This window comes from Physcomitrium patens, chromosome 21 (genome assembly GCF_059467195.1).
Source record: "Physcomitrium patens ecotype Gransden chromosome 21, ASM5946719v1, whole genome shotgun sequence".
Taxonomy (NCBI): Eukaryota; Viridiplantae; Streptophyta; class Bryopsida; order Funariales; family Funariaceae; genus Physcomitrium; species Physcomitrium patens.
The window spans coordinates 1515949-1536660 of NC_143430.1; the positions used below are offsets into that span (position 1 = coordinate 1515949).

A 20712-nucleotide genomic window follows, 5' to 3' on the forward strand; every position below is an offset into this window, starting at 1 on the left:
CTTGCTTGAGAATGCTTCGGACACCTAGCTGTAGAAGGAAGAATAGAAATTGTAATAATAAAATCTAAATTCTAATAAAATACTAATAATGCTCTAATTAGACCATAATAATATTAAGTTAGCTTAATCAAATTAAAAAAAAAACCTCAAAGAAATTTCAAACAAAAAATAGGAATTCTTAAATAAGTATTAGAAGGATCACAAATATCACTCAAATATATCTCAATTCAATCTTGATTTAATTCTAGTTAAAATCCTATAAAACTTCATTCAAACTTTAGGCCAAAACTAAGTGAATCTTTAATCCTAATAAAATCATAAATCCTAAATCAAACCCTAAACAAACCTTAAACCAAATCCCAACCTAATCCTAAACCAAATCCTAATCAAATCCTAAATCAAACCCTAATCCAAATCCTAAATCCTAAATCAAATTCTAACTAAATTCTAAACCCTAAATAAAATCCTAATCAAATCTTAAATCAAACACTAATCCAAACCTTAAATCCTAAACCAAACCCTAACCAAATCCTAACCAAACCCTAACCAAACCCTAAATCCTAAATCAAACCCTAAATCCTAATCAAATCCTAAACCAAATCCTAATCTAAACTTTAAATCCTAAATCAAACTCTAATCAAACCCTAAACCCTAAATCAAATCTTAAACCCTAAACCAAATCCTAAACCAAATCCTAAACCCTTAATCATACCCTAATCTAAATCCTAACAAAACCCTAGTAATTCCTATAATAGATTTAAATCTCAATAACTAATGAATAAATCATTGATCTTAACTCAAATTCTTCACACTTCTAAAACAATGAGTTAAAAACAAGCACAAAAAATTGAAAAGGATCAAACTTACCAAATTGATGATAACCTCAAAAATGTGCTCAGGTATTGACTGCCCTCCTTCTCTAATCTTAATACCAATCTTCCAGAGCCAATATCTCTCCTTTGCACTGTTCGATTGATCTCAAAAATCTCATGTACATAGAAAAAAGACTTTAATATCCTCTCACGTAAGTTTCACTCCAATCCAAACAGTAGATTGCAAGAAATCTTAAAAACCCCTATTGAACCTAAAATTCTACTTTTTGAGACCTTGACCCACTTAAACCTCAATATTCCTTAATTCAACCATTAGATCGAGCTCAAATTCATAATACACATTGAAAACAACTATAATCATAAATCCAAAAAAATTTACTTGTAGATCTATTACAAAACTCTTGAAATCACCCAAAATGTAAATCCTATTTTATTTCATAAAACTCAAGTCATCTCAAACAAACCTTGACTTTGCAAAGCTCTTACAAAGTCATATCAACTCCAAATCACCCAAAATTAACGTCTATAGAAACCTTATCCAATCTTCTATCAAATCTTACTCTCTGATCTGCCAAAGAACCTTGGAGTCGTCGTCGAGACTCGGTTTTGTGCCTCAGGGTCTGATTTCGACCCTGGTTCATAACCGGCCTTCTCCGGGTATCAACATCTAGTTTTTTTTAAGTAATTTTTACTAGAATTTACTCTTAACTTCCTCTTAAAGATGTCTATATCATTTATTTATCCAATCTACCTTATTTTGTCTTATTTTTGGCCCTACAAAGTAAGTAGAAGCTATTTTTCTAAAAAGGCAGCATTACTACTAAAAGTTTTACTACCTTCCTATCTTTTATCCATATTTTTCTACCTTTTCTTTTAACTTGGCTCTTCTATAATAAGATCCATATTATCATCTTTCATCACATAATCATGTTACAACACAACAACGTCCTTCTTGTGATAGAGAACCAAGAATTGTCCTACTTGAGAAGTTTGATGGCACCAAATCAAAGTTTAGAGTATTTATCAATCAAGTACAACTTGTGATTGAACTTCAATCCCAAAGCTATCCAACTCTAAGGTTGTAAGTTAGATTCATTGGTACGCTTCTCTCAAGTTCAGCATTATCATGGTTTTCATCTTTTCTTGAACGACAAGATCCAATATTAGATAATCTAGAGGCTTTTTTGGTGGAGTTTTGATCCATGTATGGAAAACATGATGCAATTCGTGTTGCAACGAGTAAGATCCATATTTTACGACAAGGCAATTAATCAATAATGATATATGCTTCACAATTTTGACAACCTACAACTAATATCAAGTGGAATGATGCTGCACTTATTAGCCAATTTCTTTACGGATTACAATATGAGGTAAAAAAATTAATGCTCAACTTACCTAATCCTCAAACATTGAGTCAAGCAATTGACTTTGCTGTGAACTACGACAATTGCCTTTTAGAATTCTGATCTAAAAACCATACAAGTAGACCTCAATGTTATTATAATTCAATGGCAATACCAACATCTCTTCAACACATACATTTGGAAGTAGAGGATATGCAAATTGATGCAGTATGTTTCAAACCTCTTACTAAGCAAAAAAATACTCATCGTCATCAAGAAAGATTGTGCTTATATTGTGGAGAACCTAAGCACACTACTCAACATTGCCCCAAGAAGCGATGCAACTATAAATTGAAGAGTACGGTGTCGTATGGCATGATTTGCTATCTGGAAATATACTACGTATCTAGCTATAGAGAGTGTAGCTTAAATCTTTATATGAATCTTGTATTAGCCTTCCAAAACTCCTTTATCTTGTATAAAACTCAATATATAACAAAACCCCTTTAAAACATATTTTTCTCGTAAAGGATTTTCTTGTTCCAAACTTTAGAAAATCATAACTCTTGATCTAACTATTTAGTTATCTCAAATTTACAAAATAGGTAGAATTCACCCTTAACTTTTATCACAAAAAAAACCAATTACAAATTCATTCTTGATCTTTTGGCATCTAAGAAATCCTAGCAGATGCTCTAAACTCTAATTTATAAGCACTTGAACACTATTTTCTTAATATATCAAGAATTCAATACTCAAATGTCATAAAACTTATGTACAAAGTTTATTAACATGAAATTATACATTTCCTGAAATTTTGAGCCAAAATCTTGTCAAATTACTCAAGATATAGCTCAAGAGACAACCACTAGTAAATCGGGTTACTTACTATCCTTAGATTGTATGCACTAAATTCAAAATCCAATAACTCCTTCCCTTCAACTTAGAATCCAGTATATAAAAAATATAGCTGCAAAAATGCTCTCTCCAGTCGCAGTCGCCGAACTTCAATTGTTGTCCGTACGCATGCGTTATGCCAAAAAGAATGACAGTAGCTTTCAAATCAATACCTTAATTTTGAGCACTTGTATCTCCTTCATATAAATGCCAAACCATACAAAACTTATACCAAAACCATAGCCAAAAACCTAAACCTTTTGACCATAGCCTTCAAAACTTGAATAGCCTTGAGAAACTAACTCTAATCCCTAATATGGCCTTGGGCAGCCTCTTCAAAGTCCATTGATCATGACTTTTGACCAATAGGAATGGAAATTTTCATCATTCATCTCCATTCATCTATATTGGTGCCCTAAATACTCCCTTTGCTACCAAAACCCTTATTCAATCCTTTTTTTTGATAAGACTTTCATAATTTATGTTCTAAACACCAAATAAAAGAACCAAAAGAAGTTTTTAAAGGTCACCAATGTCTAACAAAGGTGATTCTAAATATTTAGAAGTTACTATCAAGCAAAATCAATCTTAAAAGCCACTATCAAAAGAAAATTAAAATTATACAAATTCTATAGTAATCTTTTTAAATAACCTCTTCTAAAGGTAATAATCAAATTATATTCTACAACCAACTAAAATCTACTAATATGGCTCTCATCATGTTACTAAATGAATTATATATTAAGTACATAATTACATTATTTTCATATAGTAGCCAAACTACAACACAACAACAGCAATCAAAAGAGATAGTATGTCAGAAAACAAATTTGTCTAACTACAATAGGGACCGTGCGGTTGGAACCTTGTACAACGCCTAGTGAAGGTCCTATCCTCTCCTCAGAATCCTCTTCATGTTTTACAATAAATGTTATTCTAGGACCTAAACATCTCAAAGCCTCTGCCTTGTTAGATTCAAGAGCCTCAGCATGCTTTTTACACAAAAAATTTGTTAAAAGACTAGCATATTTTTAATAAAGAAAACTTAATCTGTTCATGTAGAAGTCATAGATGGTCGTCCGTTGTCTTCAAGACATGTTACTCATGAAATCCTTCCTATAGAAATAGCAACTAATGGTCATAGTAGCTTTATAATATTTAATATCATTAGATCTCCTTCTAATCCAATCATTTTAGATGTATCATGGCTAGAAAAATATAATACTAAAATAGATTGGACTTCTCATAGTCTTGACTTTTCTGAAAGTATAACTAAGAGTGTATTTAATCAAGTAGAAAGTCATAAGTCTAGTATAATTAAACCTATATTTTTAAGTGTAAGTACTTTCTTGCATGCTGCAAAAGAAGGATCACCTTGTGTCATTTATGCCACATCTATTTCTACTTGTAGAAAGACTTGTAGTGGCATTCTAAGCTAATATCAAGATTTTTAAGATGTATTTGAAAAAAAAAAATGCAGATACTCTTTCAAAACATTCTTCCTATGACTGCTCAATTGACCTTCAGGAAGGAGCACAACTGCCATTTGAACCAATCTACAATTTATCTCAAAATGAGTTGGCTAAACTCAAGGAGTATATTGAAGACAATTTGGCCAAAAACTTCATACTTCATTCCAAATTTCCAGCAGGAGCTCCAATTTTATTTGTAAAGAAAAAAGATGGATCATTGCGGATGTGTGTTAATTATCAAGGACTCAACAAAATCACTATCAAAAATAAGTATCCGCTACCTTTGATATCTTGACTTCTTGATCAGTTGAATCAAGCTAAGATCTATACAAAAATAGATCTACGGAGAGCATACAATTTGATACGCATCAAAGAAGGAGGTGAATGGAAGACTATATTTCGAACAAGATATGGACATTTTGAATACAACGTCATGCCTTTTGGACTTACAAATGTACCAGCAGCATTCCAAAATCTAATGAATGACGTCTTTCGGGAGTTTTTAGATGATTTTGTTGTTTGTTACTTAGATGACATCTTAATCTATTCTAAGAACCCAAAAGAATATGAACTTCATATTCGCCAAGTATTACAAAAATTAAAAGATGTATGACTCTATGCCAAGATAGAAAAGTATGTATTTTACACTACTCAAGTCGACTTCTTAAGATACATCATTTCAAATGATGGACTTATGATGGATCCCAAGAAAGTTCAAACTATTATGGATTGGAAGATCCTAAAAATACAAAAAGATGTCCAATGCTCTTTTGAATTTGTCAACTACTATCGAATCTTCATCAAAGACTTCTTTCAAGTTGCAGCTCCACTTATATGTTTCATTTGCAAAGTCAAACTTCAATAGAATCAAAAAGCGGAAGTAGCATTTGAAGCTTTAAAGACAACCTTTCTTTCTGCACCAATCTTGTATTGTGTCAATTTTTCTAAGCCATTTTTTATGAAAATAGATGCATCAGATTTTACTTTATGTGCCATATTATCACAAATAGAAACAGATGATAAACTTCATCCAATAGATTTTTATTCCAAAAACTTTTTAGCAACCGAGATCAACTACGAGATCCACAACAAAGAACTTCTTGTAATCATGGATTCGTTTTAAGAATGGCACCATTATCTAGAAGGTGCTTCTAGCCCAGTCACAGTGTATACGAATCACAAGAACCTTGAATATTTTATATCAGCACGTATTTTGAATCGTTACCAAGCTCGTTGAAGTATGTCTTTGTTAAGATTTGAATTCAAGATCACTTATCGACTAGAGAAACAATAGGTTTGTTAGATGTACTCTCTAGATGATCTTATCTTGTACGGAAGGAATGAGATGTTGCTTTTGATCAACAACAGATAATTCTCTTGAAGCCAGAGCATCTTCATCTTTGAGCAATAAAATCAATACTAACTATTGATTCAACTTTCATTAATCAAGTTCAATCAACTATATCTTTTGATCCTCTTATTCGTGATATTAAGGAAAATCCTTCAAAGTCTCATGATACTTTCAAGTTTGAATTCAAGAACAATCTACTATATTTTCAAGAATGCTTATATGTTCTAGAAGGTGAAGCTCGATTTCATCACAGATCTTCCAATCTCATGTTCTTATGACTCTATATTTGTGATAATAGATCGTTTTACCAAGATGGCACATTTTGTACCATGTACAAAATCTATCACATGTGAAGAAATAGCCAAGCTCTTTCTTGACAATATCTATCGCTATCATGGCTACCCAAGGATATTATATCAAATAGGGGAATTCAATTTTTATCAAGATTTTGACGGACTCTTTTCAAGATTCTAAAAGTGGAAATAAAACTATCTTCGATATTTCATCTTCAAATTGATTGACAAACGGGGCGTGTTAATTAAGTTTTGGAGTGGTATTTAAGATGTACTATTAATTACAAGTAAGATGATTGGACAATTCTTTTGTCATTGGCAGAGTTTGCTTATAATAACATAGTACATTCTTCTACAAAACAAACACCTTTCTTTGCTAATTATGGTTATCATCCACGACTTGATACTTTTGACTTTTCAAAAGTTGATAATCCTACTGCAAAAGATTTGACAATTCATTTGTCAAAGCTACATGCAACTATTAAGGCAAAGTTAAAAGAAGCTCAAGAACAACAAAAGATCAATGCGGATGTCTATCGAAAGGAACAACCACCATTCTATATGAATGATAAGGTTTGATTACTTTGTCACAATATCAAGACCACTTGTCCTTGTGATAAGTTGGAGTATCAAAGGCTTGGACCATTTTCTATTTCTACACAAATCAATCCAGTTGTATATTGTTTACATCTACTGGAATCAATGAAAATCCATCTAGTATTCCACGTATTTCTGCTTGAATCATATAAGATAGTTCTACGAGTACTTATATAATCTTCAAAACGTTCTTCTATAAATAATTTGAAGAATGTTTCAAAACAAAGATATGTATAAAGATGTATCTGGTGTGATGATGCTTCACATACTAGGAAGGATTGCAATGAATTTAATAATATGATACAGCAAGGAGTTATTTGCTGGAAAGATGAGAAGATTGCATTAAAAGATATAGAGGATCTCTTTCAAACCAACTTTGGCAAAGGAAGTATGAGAGCATTGGTTCAAGATTACTTAACAAAACATCGAGTAGCATCACGAGAGAGTGCAAGTTATGGTGCTAGAGTAGATGATGACTTTGGTGGAAGTATAGAAACTAGTAAATTTTGGGCTTGTGCCGTTTCCATAATACAAAAAGAAAAAATACCTCTAGAAGCGTTATTGAGGACTGCAGCTACAATACGAGGTGCAATAGGTTGGAAAGATCTTGTTGAATCTCTTTCAGTTCATGCATATATTGCTAAGAGCCAACATGAAGCTTTGATGGAAGAAAAGAGACGAGGAAATTTTGATGATACAAGAGAAGGAAATTCTTCTAAGAGGTAATCTCGAGGAAATAAGATTCGTGAGGCAGCTTTACAAGAATTGCATATAAAGGATACTTCAGCATCATTAGAAGAAAAAATAAAGAAGACAAAAGATAAGGATAAATCAATTGCTTATAAGCTACTTTTTGATATTGAAGTGGCAACAAATTTAAAAGGGGTGTTGGAAGAACATATATTAAATGCTAAGGTGGAATTCACATTGAAAGAGATTTTGGAAATTGCAAAGAAGCTATTTCATGATGTTATCATTGACAGCATTAAGTGAAAGAGGCAATTAATGGGCGAAGCTAGAATGAGCCATGCTATTGATGCAGGATTATATAAAGATGAAGAAGAGGTTGATGATAGTTATAAGTAATCAATAAATAAAAAGAATGGATATAATCAACGAGTACGTTTTGAAGATTATAGTGATAAAGAAATGGAAGCTTCAAGCCATTATATTTGAAAACATTGAGCAATGGTAACTACTAAAGTATTGGTAAAAGTAGGAGATATAGAAGAATCAATTGTTACTTTAGTTGACCATGGTTCTGAAATAAATCTTATGTCTAAGGATCTTTATAAGAAGCAAAAATAGTCAATTGATATAGAGCATAGATGGGCAATACGAGCAGCTAATAACACACAAGGTGAATTATATGGAGCTTGTCTAGATGTCAAAATTCGGATTGGAGATGTTGTGAAAGAATAACATTTCTTTGTTCAAGATACAACATCTTATCCATTGATTTTAGGACAATCTTATATTACAGCAACACGGATGGAAACAAAAGTACTTGACGATGGTTCTGCTTATGGAAGGATACGTAGTGAAGATAGAAGGAAAGTTGTATAATTTTTGACAGTACCTCCTAATCATGAACGGAATTGAGATAGGTTGAGGGAGAAACCATTGCCAAGGGTTGTTGAAGGATTTAAGGATTTTGGAGAAGTACCACTATAAAGCGAGATTGTGGAGGTACAAAAGAGGAGATACTCTCGTAAGATGCAAGTATCTTTGATGCGAGTTTTATTGGTATTTTTGAAAATAGAAATATTATGTATAAAAAAGTTGATGATTTTAAAAGAAAAGAAAGGAAAAGATTATATAGTATTGAAAAGAAATTATGCAAGTTAGGGACATTAGAAGATGATGAGAAGATTTTAGGTGTTTATGAAGAAAATGGATTGGAAGATTCTTTAGAATTAATTGTATCTATTGGATTAGGAAATAATAATAAGATTGTAGAAATTTATTCCAGGGAGGTTTATTCTTTACTTGAATATTTTCAAGCACCAAAAGTTATTGTAGAGACAAAATATAAAACAATAGATAAAAAGGTAAAACCTGTTGCCGGACCTTTACCAGAAGATTTTAAAGAACAAATAGAAGAAGCATCAAAAAAAGAGAGTTTAAGAGATCCAAAGAAGATTGGACATTAGTTTACAAAGGAGACTTTTGAAGAACTGAAGATTGGATGTGACTGTTCTTTATTTCCAACAGAAATTGAATATTTTAAAAAAATACTTGTGAAACGAGATGAGTTTATAGAAGTATTTGCAAGAAGGGCAATTTATTCAATGGGTGATTTATATTCGGGTTTTGATCTATTTCAACTTGCGCATGGAAGTAGAGATCTAACAACAATGAAAACGCCACTTGGATTACTTAAAATGTGTACTCTCCCTTAGGGTGCTACTAACTCAGTTGCACATATGATGAATGGGATAAACAAGGTATTAAGAGACTTCATTCATGAAAAAACTATATCATTTTTAGATGATGTTCCTATCAAAGGATGTAAAATAGGAGAAAAAGATGAAACTTTAGATGAGAAGAGGTGTCGTAAATATGTTGTTAATCATATACAAGATTGTGAAAAGATTTTAACTCGACTTGAAGAGGTTCATCTTATACTTTCAGGAGTAAAATCTATATTAAAAATGTAAGAAGTTCTTATTGTTGGACATTTGTGTGGATTTTATGGGAGAAAGTCAGATCCGAGCAAAATTGATGCAATTAGAAGAATGAAAGATTCATGTGATTCTTTAACGGAAGTATGCAAGTTTTTAGGGGTGTGTGTATTTTATCGTATATAGATTCCTCATTATGCTCATATGGTAGATCCATGGTATGAATTATCACATAAGGATTATCAATTTAAATGGGAAAGAAAGCATACTGAAGCAATACAGAAGCTAAAGATGTTATTGGTGACACCTCCAATTTTAAGAAAAATTGATTATGAATGTAATAGACAAGTAATTCTTACTGTGGATACCAGCCCTATTGCTATTGGATGGGCTGTGGATCAAGATGATTCTAGTAGAAATAGATTTGTAGTTCGATTTGGAGCTAAAGTTTTAAATACTTGTCAATGTGCATATTCGCAAATCAAAAGAGAACTTTGGGGAGTTATTTCGGCTATGAAAACTGAAAAAGATTATTTGATTGGTGCAGGAGTAGTAATTGAAACAGATTGCTTGCCATTACTTGGAATGATTACTAATTATTCAATGCCGAATATTGCAATGTTAAGATGGATTGCTTATATTAAGTTATTAAATCCGGAATTTAAGCATGTTGCTGGAAAGGACAATTTAGTAGCAGACATGCTATCTCAAACAAGATATGAAAGAAAAGACGAAATGGTTGAAGACATTGATGATGTTGGATCAAAATTCTATTTAGTATCAAATCTTAACAAAGAAGACAAGTTATTTCTTGAAGAAAATTATGAAGGAGAATTATTGGATATTGGTCATTACTTGAATATCTTAATTAAGCAAGAAAATTGGTCTATAAAAAAATTTAAACAAATAAGAAAAAAAGCACATGGATTTTTGCTTCAAGAAGGATTCTTATGGAAGAGACCAAAGAAAGGAATTAGAATGCCACAAAGAGTGATAGGCAATAAGGAAGAGAAACAAAAATTATTAAAGGGGTTTCATGATAGTTTATGGACAAGACATAGAGGAATTTGGGCTACTTTTGCTAAGTTTAAGGAACAATATTGGTTGAAAAATATGTATCGAGATGTGCTCTTATTTGTAGAATCATGTGAAATTTGTCAAGCGTATTCTAATATACGACATCGAGATGGTCTTCATCCTACATATCCTCTACCTATTTATTTTAAATGGGTTGTTGATTTGGTTATTATGCCAATCGGGTTATGGCAAATGAGATATTTGGTCTTAGCTCGTGAAGATTTATCAAATCAAATAGAAGGAAGAGCATTGAGAACAAAAACTATAGAAGGAATTTGTAGATTTTTGCTTGAAGATGTTATTTGCTGCTACGGATGTGTAGGAAAATTCACTGCAAATTGTGGAGAATTAAATGCACAAGAAACTTATGAATTCTTTGAAAGATATAGAATTAAACTATCACTGACTACTGCTTATAATCCTGAAGGAAATACAAAAAGTGAACGTGGTCACCCATCGATTGTGAAAGCATTAGTTAAAGCTTGTAATGGGAAGGTTAGAGAATGGCCACGACTTTTGCCATTTGTATTATAGGCTGATCAAACAATTCATAGCTCAGTAACGGGATATATGCCTATTGAGCTTATGACAGGCCAAAAACCAATTATGCCAATTGAAGAAAAATACCTATTTGGAGTATGCTACCATAGAAAGATGGATTGACAAGAGAAGAACTTCTAGCTATTAGAATTCAACAGTTAGAGCAAAGATCAGAAGATATACAAATAGCATTAGAAAGGTTAAAAAGAGTGAGGTTATAAAACAAGACACGATTTGATAAGCAACATTGATTGAGGCCTAAAGCAATTGAAGAAGGTGATTGGATTTTGGTCTATGATAGTAGCTTGGACAATCAACATAGTACTTTAAGGAAGTTTTCTAAACGATGTTTTGGACCGTATGTGGTAACAATTGTTCATGATAATGCAACTTACTCATTACGGGAGTTAGATGGAACAAGGTTGAAAATACCAATTGTAAGGAAGTGAGTAAAAATATTTAAACAAAGATACACAAAAATACATATAGAAGACCTTAGAAAAGATATAGATATTCCTCAATAGGAAGATGAATTTGACATGGATAGCAAAAATGATGAAGAGGATTTGGATGAAGACTTGCAGAACGTATTATGAATCAAACAACAACTGGATTATTTAGTGCATACCAGAGGATGCATAGGTTCAGAGAGGATGGATGTTGTATTGTAACATGACTATATGGTGAAAATATAAATAAAAAAGATATTATTAATATTTAGTCATCTTGGATGTTAGAAACATTGGCCAATTCCAGTGCGAATATTCAAAGTCAATTAATGTCACCCCACCGGCGTCATCAAATCAAGTACCCTTCGTACCAACGGGACAACCAAGATCATTTTCCAACCCTACATGGAACAAGCCTAGTAGGTATATACTAATGGAAACACCCAATATGCATGATGGGGGTGCAAGAAGACTATTTCATCATTTTCGTTGCAGACAGGTTGGTCATTATGCCAATAAATATTCCAATCCCAAAGCTAGTGATGATTACGCACCAATGTGAAGGAATTGCAAGAAGTTGAGGCATACTTATCAGCAATGCAATGCTCCATCCAATTTCAATAAACAGGATCAGCAGATCCAAAGCCAAAGAGAAATTGAGGAGATAAATCAAGGTCTTCAAGATTCTCCGATAAATCAAGTGGAATGAGTCCAAGCCGTTTTTACTAGGAGTCGGAAAAAGAAAAAAGGACCAATTCAATATTCGAGTGAGTCTGATGTGAAGGGCCAATTTGATCCAATTACGAGGACATCCAATCTAGGTCCTAGTATAGGCCTCTTACCCGGTATGAGACCTGACTTGGTTGGGCAACCCAATAAGGTCCCAAATACGGAGGCTTCGGTTTTATTTCAAGCTGTTCCATTCTCTATGTCGTTTCAAGAGAAACGTCCTTTTCATAAAAAGATTCTCTTAGAAACAGGAATTTCGTGGAAGCGCCATTGGCTATTCTAATTTGGAGTCCAGGGCGAGAGAAAAGGGGACCACACGAAGTTAAAAGGGAGGAGAGGATAAGGAAAGGGGCATTCGGAGATCAGATTTTTGGAGGTCGGAGAGCTAGTTTCAAGCTCCTTCAAAAGGTATAGAATTGGATTTATAAGATTTGGGAGGACTTTTGCAATCGTTGCTGAAAGTCGGTGTTTGTATTGGTGATTTGGATTTTTTTTTTTGCAATAAAGTTAAGGCTGATACTCTTGACTATTTTGTGAAATTGAAGAAATTTTTGCGATTGAAATTTAGAGGTGTCTAAAGGGTTGAGTATGTCGAGTGCATACAAAAGTTTATGTTAATTTGATGGAACAGATAGAGGATATTTGACCATTAGTGTAAAGAGGTATTAGAAGTTAGCAGATTGGAGTTGTTTAGGATTTTTGTAATATCTGGAGATCTACCAGCTGAAACAAGGTGACTTTAGGTATGGTAAGTCGAGGACTTCTAGGCGGCGGTCAAGATACATTAGTGTGGATTTATGGCATTTTCTTGCAATCTATAAGTTAGATTGGATTGAAACTTCTTGAGCATTTAGAAGGCTTGCAAAGACACTAGTGGTAGAAGTTTACAACTATCGGACGGTCAGATTGAGAATTACAGCTTGCCAAAGCTCACTCTCTAAGGTTAGGGTTTAAAAATAATAATAATAATAATAATAAATAAAATAAAATAAAATAAAACTAACAAATAACAAAAGACTTTATGCTTATAATATCTTAAAATTATTTAAAATTGTGTTTCTAAATACTTTGTATTGGGATTAAGCTTTTACATTGAAATCCGAAATAGTTTGTATTAAGATGGTTGAAATCCACTAGCCTACCTGAATACTTGCAAAATATCATTTTATCTTCTACAGCCAAACGCTCGGTACATTCTCAAGCAAGATAGCATGTAATATGACAACGTAGCCCCTAATTAGATAGTATATATAGAGACAAGAGTGAAGAGGGCTTCACTCTTGTCAACTCCTTGCTTGCTTTCAGTCTAGTTTCAAGGGTCTCTAGTTTTCTTGTCTTTTGGCAATAGCCATTCCAGTTTCTTTTTTAATATATATATCAAGTTATTTCTATTTTATCATCTTTCTTTGAAAGAAGTCTCACTTGTTTATTTGTCTTTATTATGTTCTTGTCCTTGACATTATGCCACCTTAAGCATCATCAATTGATACAAACTTTAAAATTGTGATGTATGTTTTGTACATGTTAACTAAAACAAACAATGATATTTAATTTAAGTACAAAATAACACTCTATGATATTAAATTTCTGAAGAAACTTAAATTATCATGATTATTTTTCAATGTTGACTGGTGCTTTATATATGTTTTATTTATTTTGACAAAAAAAATGTTATATATATTAGGTACAATTGATGTTGGATTTTTAAGATTTAATTACATTCAATTATAATCTTAGCAAAAAGGATAATATTTATATATATATATATATATATATATATATATAAATTTAAATATTTTCTTAATTATACTTATAATCACAAGATTAAATATTGGATCAATATTGATGTTAAAGCACCAAAGAAGATAGCTTTTGAGTAGTTTATTGACATCTATGAGCTTCTTTTTGATTTTTTGATTTTATTATTAATTTTAATCTCATAAACAAATAAAAGATAATTTTATTGAATATAATTTTATGTTCTTATGTAAAATAAAGAAATTGTAAAAAATCAAATCATAGAAATAATTGATGTAATATTTAATCCTTTAGAAATGTATTAATTTTGTAATGAGTAAATATTCTAAAATTTTTAAGCTGGATTCTAAAAATATTAAAAGATTTATAAGAAGATATTCTTTTTTGCAAACTATTTAAAATTTAAAATTTATTCAACTTCTTAATTAAAAAACCAAAAAATACACATATTTAAATATGAATGCAATAAAAGTTTCAGACCTAAATTGAACACATCAAAAATTGATATAATACCAACAAGAGCAATATAATATTGTTTCCAACATTATTTTTGAAATACATTAGGCAATCTTGGTTTCAATTTTTAAAAACAAAACATAAAAGATTCATTGCTACTTGAATAAGAAGATGGAATGACATACATTTTTTCAAGCTTTTTGTTTTATTTAAGTTTTGATATTTGACTTAGATATCCCTTTTTACCAATATTAACTAATATTTAAGATTTTTTAAAGAATTTTCGCGAATCTCCAAACTTCACTGCAGTTTCCAAACATGATGCACAGAGGTTTATCATACAATATTTGTTACATTTCTTTTAAGATTTAGCCATTAATATATAATAAAATAACCTGTTATATTTATATATCTTGATGCACTCATAAAAAAATCATTAACAACTATCAAGCTCATAAATTTCAATAAAATATTAAAAATTTAAAAAATACGAATTTTTAAAATTATTATAATTATTGCATAAAAACTCATTGTTTGCACTTTAATTTAAAATTTTAAAATTTTTATGTACATTTTCTTTTGATTTTGCAATATTCATATTTATCCAGACAAATAGATTACAAATAGATTACAAAGGAAACCTACGGTAATGATTATCAGCCAATTAAAATCACAGTTTACTCTTTCGACCACAAAACATTGGACGACATTCATTTGTGATTGAGATTAGCAAACGGTGGTAATGAAATGCCAACAAATGAAAACGATGAATGATTCAATGACGACGTTCATCCACAGGGGTTCCAGTGAGATTGTTTCATCAATCAAGGATTTAGGGTTTTGCGGAACGAATGGAGATGACATTGCTGCTTGTTTTGCTGCAACGCTGAATTCGGGGTTTAGGACACGATTTGAAGTCCGACGTTGTTCTCAGCTTCGGAGACTGCTGCTATTTCGTCTGGTATTGAGTAGATAAGAGAATTTTGTTTCAATTTCATATTGGTGGAAATATCGACGGTTTGAAGGGACAGTAACAATGGTACGCGGTGTTGGAATTGTGGTGCTGGTGTGGTGTGTTGCAACTAGTTCTTCAGACTCGATGGTTTTTTGGATGGAGTGATTTTGGATCGTGCTTTTTCACGCCGTCGTTCCGACTTCGTTGACCGATTCTAGGTCTGATTATTTGGACACTGTGAAGTCCCCGAAGTAAATACTTCCGGGTTGTTGGAAGTTTGCTCTTGTGCAGTTCATATCTACTTGGCAGTTTTGGAGTATTAATCACCTATATTCATGCTTGCAATGCCATGAAATTTTAGTAATCTTATTGTTCATTAATTCTTGGTGTGTGCGTATGTGTTTGTTTGGCGGACAGGTGAAGAAGAAAACAGCACGGCAGAAGATTCGCGAGAAGAATTTAAAGAAGGAAACGGTAATGTGTGTCTGCCTCCTGAAACTTATCGTTTCTCTTCACCTTCATTCCTAAAGAATGCCAGTTCGCGCAATGGAGTTTTCGGGTGACGGAGCTAGTCACAATCTTTACTGAATTATTTGCTCTTGCTACGATTGCAGAGAGATGAAGATCCCATGGTTCAAGATGCAGCGAGGTAGTCCACACGTCAGCCATCAAACTATGTGCACCTTAAGCTTCATCTTCCTCTAATGTTATCGGAGCTTCTAGTGCAGTTGAAATAATGATGCCTTTGAAATAACTACAGTGAGCATGGCATGTGTTATAAAATAAAAAAAAGGCTAAGTACACGTTTTGTGTAATTGTTTTTGCTTGTGCAGTGAGTGGAGTAGTGAAGCTGGAGGAACCTCGGCGTCTGAGCGAGCTAGTGTGAAGAGGAAGATGGCCAAACAAATCCGATTCTTGAATAGTATGTGTCTCGCCACAAGCAGTTTTCTTTGTTCATCATTCTTCTTTATGTCCCACTATCGAACTGAATTATTTTGGCTTGCTTTTACTTCCGCTTTTTTCTGAACTGTGCTCTTTTCAGAATTGGAGGAAACGCAACGGGTTTTGTCTGCTCAGAAAAAAAATTTTAAGGTAGTTTTCCGTGATGCTACTCGTTCAACTATATGTGATTTGCTTCTGTTGTATGCTCTGCCTTTTGAATCCCGCCTATCTCTCCTTGATAACAGCAGCTTGACATACATGTTTAGATACCTATCCTTACTGGCTATAAAACTTTAGCCCTTGTTCACATTGAAGTACCTATGGGCAAAAATTTTCTTTTGTGTTATCGTTTTTCTGTTCCCTGACTTATCGTTATGATAACCTTGTCCATTGTAGAAAAAACGGAAATCACAGAAAACTGGAAGGGCGTTGAACGATCTTTCTTCACTCTCAGAGTTTTTGCCTTCTATCACTGCCTCAACTACTACCACTACATCTTCAAAGGTCCTTCGAAGCAAAGCAAAGCAAACCATTGTGTAAGTCTCTCTCATTCCAACAATTGATTAAATTTGTATTTCTCTGCAGAAAGGTGAATATCAAGGCATATATGCAACGTGCATTGGAATGTTATCAGGTCGGATTATGATGTGATTTTTAATCCCATAATCTAACTGTAAGAGAGGCATCTGCCACACACTCGGACGAAGTGAAGAGTTTTTAGTGAAATTGGAGACTTCGTTATATTCAACGTGGCGCCACCATAGTGTGTGTAGTTGCAAGTGTCCTCTACTTCTGGAAAATTTCTTGCAGGATAAATTTCAGTTTTATAGATTTTCTAAAGACCTATCCTATCTATATATGTTAAACTTATGTTCTGTCTTGGTGTATTGTAGAACGAACGAGACAAAGCAGCTTGCTGCTGTTCTTTCGCACCCACAATTTAAAGCAAACCCGTTTGCCGCCATCCAACAGCACCTCACCACCACACTCCCTCCGCCACTTCCAGTGCCCAATGTGAAGGTTACGGCAAAAGCTGGTTCTAAGAAAAAGAAGTAACTAGTATTTTCTTCATTGTGTACAATTTACATTTTAATTACCGTGACTAATTTCCATCCCTGGGCTTTTTCTGTCGTAGTCCCCAGTGGCGAGATTTTTGGAAATTGAAGAAGCCACAGTGAAGTCCTGAGTTTTAGCATTTCTTAGAACGTACTTCTCTCTTGGGGAATTCAATGTTGGCAGAATTGTCATGTCATCTGATTCTTTTGCGGATAGCCAGCTTTCGTTATCCATCTACTATCAGATCTTGTCAGTTTATGAGCAATACTTATCAGTTGAGCTTAGAGTGGATTTCTGACAAATGCCTCTTCTTTGTCCTCCATCTGTAGCCTAAATGAACTTTACCTAGCAGTTTGAGTTGGTTTGAGTACGAGTGGTTGCAAAGAAGTTGATCGTAGCTGAATATGGTTTTCAATTTAAAAATTTTAGGCTTTTTGGGATTTTTGAAGATTTAGTTGTCCGTTTTTTGTTGAGGTTCTTGTTCAACTTTTGATCGTCGACAAGCCAGATTATCATGTTTCTCAATCTGTAATGGTCATCTAGGAAAAATGTGAAAAGCCGCCATTGTTACGCTATTTTTGTGTCACGTCACCTTTTCAGGAAACTTATATGGCATTTTCTGGGAGTCACTGATACGACTGATGCCATTTGAGACCGTTGTTGTAGCCGCTCTTTTATCGATCCTTGGATCATGTACTTATGTGATTCGTCGCAAGAAAACCATCATCGCACACTCGTAGTCTTCCATTCTGACTTAGGAAGTTCGCTGACTGATTCCTGTTCGCAATCTTCGACATCATGCTATCGACTTCGAATTTTCGTCCCTGCCTTGGTCAATAAGTGCGTTTCGGCGTAGGCTTTCATTTTGTCACAATGGACGACACGCACTTCTGGGGCACTGCAGCACGACTGCAAGTGATGACCATTGAGGTGCGATACTCTCCGCACCATTAGAGATGGATTCTGAAACTTACTTTTGCACCCTGGATAGATCATTTCCCAAAGGAACCAGCAGGTTTCAGCTTCAATGCAGATGCTGAAGCCTTGTTTCAACTGAAGAAATAAGATGAATCACGGACATTGCAAGGAAGAATTTGCGACAACTAAATACCCCCAGCGCACGACGGATTGTCGATAGAACAGCAGTGTTAGCAATTGCCCAGATCTTTCTCTAACCCCTTGTCGGTTCGGCAAAACTCCCACCAATTCGCTTGCGCCGACTTGAGGTGGATGAGAGAAGCCGGTTTTGCAGACATGACCCAGGGCAGTTTGGGCGTGAAACCACAGAACTGAGGTCACATTTTCCGAACATCTTTAAACGGTGGTTTCAATGATCCTTCTAAACTCATTGCTCAGGTGGGAGTGCAGGGGGGCGGTGGGGGGTTTGGATTTGGTCAAGTCAGTGGGCATCTTTTTTCGACGAGTCAATCCGTTGCATGAATGAGCGATGAATTCAGCTCCGGTCGTAACCTTGCCCCTACTCTTGAACCCCCGCCACTCCGATGATGGGACCCAGAGTGGCCTAGCGAGTTACCGTGCAAAAGTTTCTTTGGTTGCATTCCCGAGGAAAAGACTAAGAAAACGAAGTGTGGTTGATGGTTTCAGGTGCTATGCGGCGCACATACCGATGTCGCCACTCCCGGAAATTTAGGGCCCCTGCGGATTGACCTCACGTAAGTCACGAATGGTTGTGAATGAAGGCGGATGGGGGCGAGTTTGGCCCTAGTTATATTTTTGCGTGCGTGTTCATTTTATGACTGAATCATGCTAGAAATCGAATTTTGGCTCGAAGGATGGAAATTTTTACCATGAAGAGAAAGATCTACTGGCATTGCGATGTCCCTGACCTGCTTACGACGGTAGTTGCGAGCTTTGGAGCCAGTTCGCTGCTGCTGAACAGGAGAGCAATGCACGCTTGGAAGACTTTTCCTCGTAATTTTCACAAGTAGATGATATTGTTTAGCAGGTAGGCGTAGTTGACGAGTCCACAGAGATTCCGTATTGGATGCTTTGATTCGTGAGGTTAGGTTACTCGAACGAATTGCATTTGCTATGTGGGATTACTTAAGTACCGACAGGTGACGGGGAGGAGCCACAAAAACAAATAGGGCTTGAGGAGAATAGGAGAGTGGGAGTATTTTCGGGAATGGTTATGCACCGTGTGTAGGAAGAGCGCAGTTGGACGAGCACCGGTCGATCCATCCGTTTTGGTGATGATACCTTTCTTCTAGCTGCATATAGCTCTTGTTTGCTACGTATTGAACCAATTCTTCCTCGAATTTTATAGGAATTCTCTGCCTTCACTCACGTTTCCTTGGTGCTCTTTCAGTACATACATCCACAAAATGGCTGTAACTGACTATACCAGCATTAGTGCTAATGTTCTAGACGATTTCGCGTGGGACCTTGAGGACGAAGTGTTAAGGAACCCATCTCTGGCATGGAAGAACACAGACCGCTACTTGTTCTTAGAGAAGGAGGCCTCACAGCCAGGGATCGATTACTTTGTCGCAGCAGGGACACCATCAGATTCCGACGTTGATGGAGTTAAGAAGATGGAGTGTTGGATTGGAGATGACAATCAGCCAAAAACTCGGAAGAAGAGGTGCCGTGAGTATCAAGCCCCAACCAGCCATTATAGAGAGCGGCAAAGAGGGAAAAATTGGAAGGAGGCGGAAGAAAATATCCTTGTTGAGTCGAGAGGTAAGGGGATGGACTGGAAATCCATCTCTGAATGCTTGAAGAACAGCGGTTTCACAAGGAATGAGAAACACTGTACTGATAAGTGGTACGCACTCAGGAAACATTACATAGATATACATGATTGGATAACTCACCATCCTGAAAGCTGTTACTGGAGTCTAAGTGATAGTGACAGGATTCGCACTGTACCACACTCCTTTTGCCAGAAATGGTACGAAATCTTTGATGCAGCGGAGAGGCGGGAGGGACGGAAGAATCGGGCTTCTCTGCATCAACGTCGAAGACAGGATAATGACGAATATTTAGCAATAGTACCACCTTCGAGTCTCTTTGGAGCAAATCTCGTCGGGGTGCCTTCGAATTCCACATCGAGAATTGACTCAGTGTTTGCGTCAAGGCCTCAAGAATTTTCACAACGACATGTTGGAGACTCTAATTTTCTTGGAGATGCGTCGCACGAGAACGAACGTCCTGAAACTGGAGACTTTTTGCTCAATCAAGACGCGTCCGCGGACTGGACTTTATCCAGAGCAGAAATTCGGATGCTCGTGAAAGAAATTCGTGGTCTTAATTATGCACTGCAGAACAAATTCGCCAGAGAGGAGGAGGAGAGGTCACGCAACCTCCGGATTAA

The 20712-nt window shown here is 34.7% G+C and overlaps 1 protein-coding gene across 4 annotated transcripts; it reads left to right on the forward strand.

Moving 5' to 3' along the window:
- The first annotated feature begins 15283 nt into the window (after positions 1-15283).
- Positions 15284-17745, forward strand: LOC112274478 (uncharacterized). 4 transcript variants are annotated; one of them, XM_024504024.3, is made up of 7 exons: positions 15284-15461; positions 15795-15851; positions 15992-16026; positions 16211-16299; positions 16420-16469; positions 16716-16855; positions 17213-17745. In XM_024504024.3, the coding sequence occupies exons 1-7, from the start codon at positions 15459-15461 to the stop codon at positions 17373-17375; spliced, it is 537 nt and encodes a 178-aa protein (XP_024359792.1). In that variant the 5' UTR covers positions 15284-15458; the 3' UTR covers positions 17376-17745. The 4 variants fall into 4 exon arrangements, with proteins under 4 accessions (XP_024359792.1, XP_024359794.1, XP_024359793.1 ...); XM_024504026.3 differs by having other exon boundaries at positions 15298-15461; positions 15795-15856; XM_024504025.3 differs by having other exon boundaries at positions 15331-15595.
- The last annotated feature ends 2967 nt before the right edge of the window (positions 17746-20712 follow it).

Excerpts from the sequence above, each read along its gene's own strand:
- LOC112274478 (XM_024504024.3), top strand. Across the intron at positions 16,470-16,715 it reads CTCAGAAAAAAAATTTTAAG|AAAAAACGGAAATCACAGAA; the intron begins GTAGTTTTCCGT and ends TGTCCATTGTAG. Across the intron at positions 16,856-17,212 it reads AAAGCAAAGCAAACCATTGT|AACGAACGAGACAAAGCAGC; the intron begins GTAAGTCTCTCT and ends GGTGTATTGTAG.